Source organism: Chrysochloris asiatica, unplaced genomic scaffold (assembly GCF_000296735.1).
Source record: "Chrysochloris asiatica unplaced genomic scaffold, ChrAsi1.0 scaffold00058, whole genome shotgun sequence".
Lineage (NCBI taxonomy): Eukaryota > Metazoa > Chordata > Mammalia > Afrosoricida > Chrysochloridae > Chrysochloris > Chrysochloris asiatica.
This window is the reverse complement of record NW_006408576.1, coordinates 13,153,217-13,157,113: the sequence shown is the minus strand read 5'-3', so window position 1 is coordinate 13,157,113 and position 3,897 is coordinate 13,153,217. Positions and strand designations below refer to the sequence as shown.

Below are 3,897 nucleotides of genomic sequence, written 5' to 3'. Positions count from 1 at the left end.
TGAGGCTTTCTACTCCCGTAAAGATTTACACCCTCGGAAACCCTGTACAGGGTCGCTATGGGTCGGAACCGACTCGATGGCACTTAACAACAACAACAACTCTAACAGAGCTCCTTAGCCATTAAGTTATCCATTTCTGAAATTGTATTGTTAACATGTATTTTAACTTACTGCTTTTGTATGTTTAATAAATTTCTTTTCATTTTATCATTTTGTTCATGAATTTATTTTTCTAAAATTTTCTAGAGTTTTTTCTGCTTTTCTTGGTTTTGTTTATTTATTTATTTTAAATACTTTTCTTGGTTTGTGTGTGTTTTCCTTGATCTCTTTCTTGACTTCTTGGTGGAAATTATACATGTCTCTTGGCATATTCATAAGACCATTTATTCCTTAATAAGATATTTCCCCCATTTATTGTAGCCACTTATTTGAATCATCATATGATGCTTTTTGATATAATTTAATGTTTTCTGTTTTTACTGAGACATTGAGATATTATTCTTATTGATTGATTATATGTTTTTTTTCCTCTGTACTCATTTTTTGTTCTGTTATTTTATATCCAAGTGGGCAAAGCAGGTGTATTACACCGGTAGCTAGTCTGCCAGCTTTGTATCGTTCACCAAATCTCTCTGGGTGCTTGGAGCAGTGCTTAGCAGTGTGAGTACACACCTCTGGCTGCTTATGTAGGGCAGCTGAGGACATGCTGAATGAATGCTGTCTCTCATCTGTCATTGGTCTAGTGGCATGGGAGTAGGTGATGTCATTTACTGAGTGGTCAGGACATTGGGTGTGATAGGTGTGATGGGGAATCAGAGAAGGTAGGAATGGATTCAACTCTGCCAGCCAGGTGTGTGAGCAGGGGAATGTGGTGTACATAAGAGTGTACAAGTGCACACTCTCAGGCACTTTCTGGGTTAGTGATCAGGGGTATATGGTGGGAGCTCTTTCTACTTCTTGCGGGGTTGGCAGAGAGAGGTGGGTGGCAGATAGGGGAGTGTGGGAATATGATCTCCATCTAGCCTGGTTGTGGAGGTCGTTGGTAGACTTATGGAAGTATTGTTGCCACTGCTTGTTGGGTTGGTGTAGAGAGAGATGGGTGGATGAGTGCACAGGAGCGCACAGGATGAGTACTCAGGGAGTGGTTTGGTGGAAGTGTGGGCAGGGGCTTAGCAAACTTGCAGGAATGCAGGATAGCCACTGCTTGCTGGGTTGGGGCAGTAGGTGGTGGAAGTAAGAGTGCATGGGAGCTCACAGCAGCTGCTGTTCCCCATACTGAGGAAGTAGGAGGTGGGAGGATGAACCTTGGAGTGCACAGTCACCACTGCTCACCCAGATGGGAGGTGGGTTAGGGCCTGGGCAAGCATACAGGCATGAACACTCACTGACTTGGAACAGTACGAGGTGGGAAGGCAAGTATCCTAGAGCATGCATGCTACTGTTCCCAGGGTCAAGGGGATGGGTGACAGTGGGTAAGCACATAGGAATACAGATATTGCTGCTCATGAGGTTAGGATAGTGGGAGGGAAGCATTCATGTGCATTAATTCCTCCCCTCTTACACTCACTGGATTGAGGGTCTTTGCCTTCTCTCATTTCTTCCCTTTACTCTTCTGTGATTATGTTATCCCTGCCTACACTTTCTCTATAACTAAGGCTCAGATGACTCAGTCTATTTTATTTACATGCACTTCCCCAGCGTTCCCTGGTTATAAGTCTGTACTGCTCATGTGGTTGCTCCCCAAGGGTGCTCTTGCCCATTTTATCATTTTATTTAATCTTTGCCAATAGCTGTGCTTTCTTCGAGGTTTCTTTCCTGAGTTCCTTATTCTGGGTCCCAAGATAGCTTTGCTACTCTGTGCTAGGATGCAGGTCACCAGATTTACCTCTCCTTTCAGTCAGTGTTCACTCTGTTTAATCAACAGTGTTCTGGGATCCAAAGGTGTGATTTTGTGTGTGTGTGTGTGTGTGTGTGTGTGTCCTTTACTTAGTTTCTTGAGTCTCTGTTATCAGGAGGTTGCTGCGGTGTATGTATCTCTCCACAGGATTTAGATGGCTTTTTTTCTTTTTTTTTGGGGGGGGGGTGAGGGTGGGTGGGTGATGGAGTAGATTACCAAGTTTTTCTTCTACTATATCTGAGTGCACTCAAACAGCCAGTTAGTAGCCAAGGACTTAATTGTATATGCCAATCAAAGATTCCATGAACATTGGATGCATGTAATACTGATAGTTATAGTTGTTAAGCTCCAATAAGTTGACTCTGAGTCATAGTTACCCTGTATATAGAGTTTTCAAGGAGTGCTGGTGGGTTTGAACTGCCACCTTGCAGTTCAAATGAAACTTACAGTCCATTGCCTTATCCTGCAAGACTCTATGTAATACTCAGCTGTAAGGAGTGTCAGCAGTCTTAAAATCTAGTGATTCTTAATCTTGGCTAAACTTTGGAATCACTTTAATTCCTCCATTGTAGCCAGTCCATACACTGTGACATTCAAATTAGTCCCAACATTGTTATTTTAGTTAAAATTCTTCAAAACTGTGCTGCCAAAAGAAAGAACTTCTATCTTGGTCCAATCACATAATTGATATAAGAGACTATTAAATGAAACACATAAATACTTTTTTTTTTTTAATGGACTATTAACAGCAAATAAGAATAAGATCAGAACTTGCAATACTATAAAATTAGATATTTTTATCCCTAGTGGTTAAGGCTATAAATAATTAATATTTGTCAAAATGGAATAGATAGAATAGTTATGCTTACTTTTTTTCCCTATTACTTATCTTGCCATGCTTCTTTACTTAGAGTCCCTCAGAACTAAAATGTCATAACTCTATGCACAACTTAAAAGATTAGAGTAAGTAAGATTTGTTTATCTTCCCTTCCTTTCTCTAGCAGGATTGGTCTAAGGCCCAGAATGGAAGGAAATAGAGAAAAAATAAAAATAGTAGCAACACAGCAATAAATGACATGTCAATCAATGTAACTTACCATAATTTTTGAACCACCGCTCCCGGATCAGGCTTCCATTGCTCACAATGCTGACACTAGGTAGTTGTAACTCCACTTTGCAGAATTTCACCAGTTTGCCTAGGTATTCTCCACGGTCATGAATAAATGGTTCTCCTCCTGAAAAGTTTATCTTCTCCATACCTGTTAGAAGATAACAGTACATTTTTCCTTCTGATTATTTTTTCACTTTACAAATATGTATTATTATTTTTTCACTTTAAGAAAATTTATTATTATTTTAATGAAAAAGTGTTACTTTCTCAATGTAAAAAAAAAAAAAAATTAAATAAATATTCCTTATCATCTGTTCACATCAATCCCACCCTATGGAAATAATAATGTATATAATTGAGGGCCTAACCAGAAAACTTCGAGCAGCAGCAAGAACTTTGAGCAGCAGCGAGAACTTTGAGCACCAGCGAGATGTGTAGTGAGGAGCTCCAACAACAACAACAAGGAATACTGGGCCACAAGGCTGTTTAACGGAAAGCATCATCTCTCTCATGCAGAGGGCCTGGTGGATTTGAGCTGCTGACCATGGGGTTCGCAGGCAGATTTTTAACAACTACACTACCAGGCCTTCCACCTTCAAGATGGTGGATTGGGTAAACGTGTAGTGAGGAGCTTGGTCAATAACAACATGGAATACTGAGCCAAGAGGACTCATGAGATGGTGTTGGAACTCTGTAACAAACATAAAGGTATGTTTGGAGGTTCAGAGGGTTTATAGCTGGGGAAATTGCAGGAGAATCCAGAAATCCATTATTTTTGGATCAAGACACTCAGCTGTTCCAGGAGCTGCCATCTTGGGAAAGTTTATCTTGATTGTACCAGGATTGATAGGATTAGGAGAGAACATCTTGATTGTATCTTGATTATATC

The 3,897-nt window shown here is 40.2% G+C and overlaps 1 protein-coding gene across 1 annotated transcript in view; it reads right to left on the bottom strand.

Annotated features, from left to right (window-relative positions):
• The window catches only part of RSAD2 (radical S-adenosyl methionine domain containing 2), a 29,043-nt gene that overhangs the window by 9,998 nt on the left and 15,148 nt on the right, over window positions 1-3,897 (bottom strand). Inside the window, exon 2 of the mRNA XM_006863976.1 lies at window positions 2,995-3,156. Within this exon, the coding sequence (XP_006864038.1) occupies window positions 2,995-3,156 (162 nt within the window). The remainder of the gene's footprint in view (window positions 1-2,994; window positions 3,157-3,897) is intronic.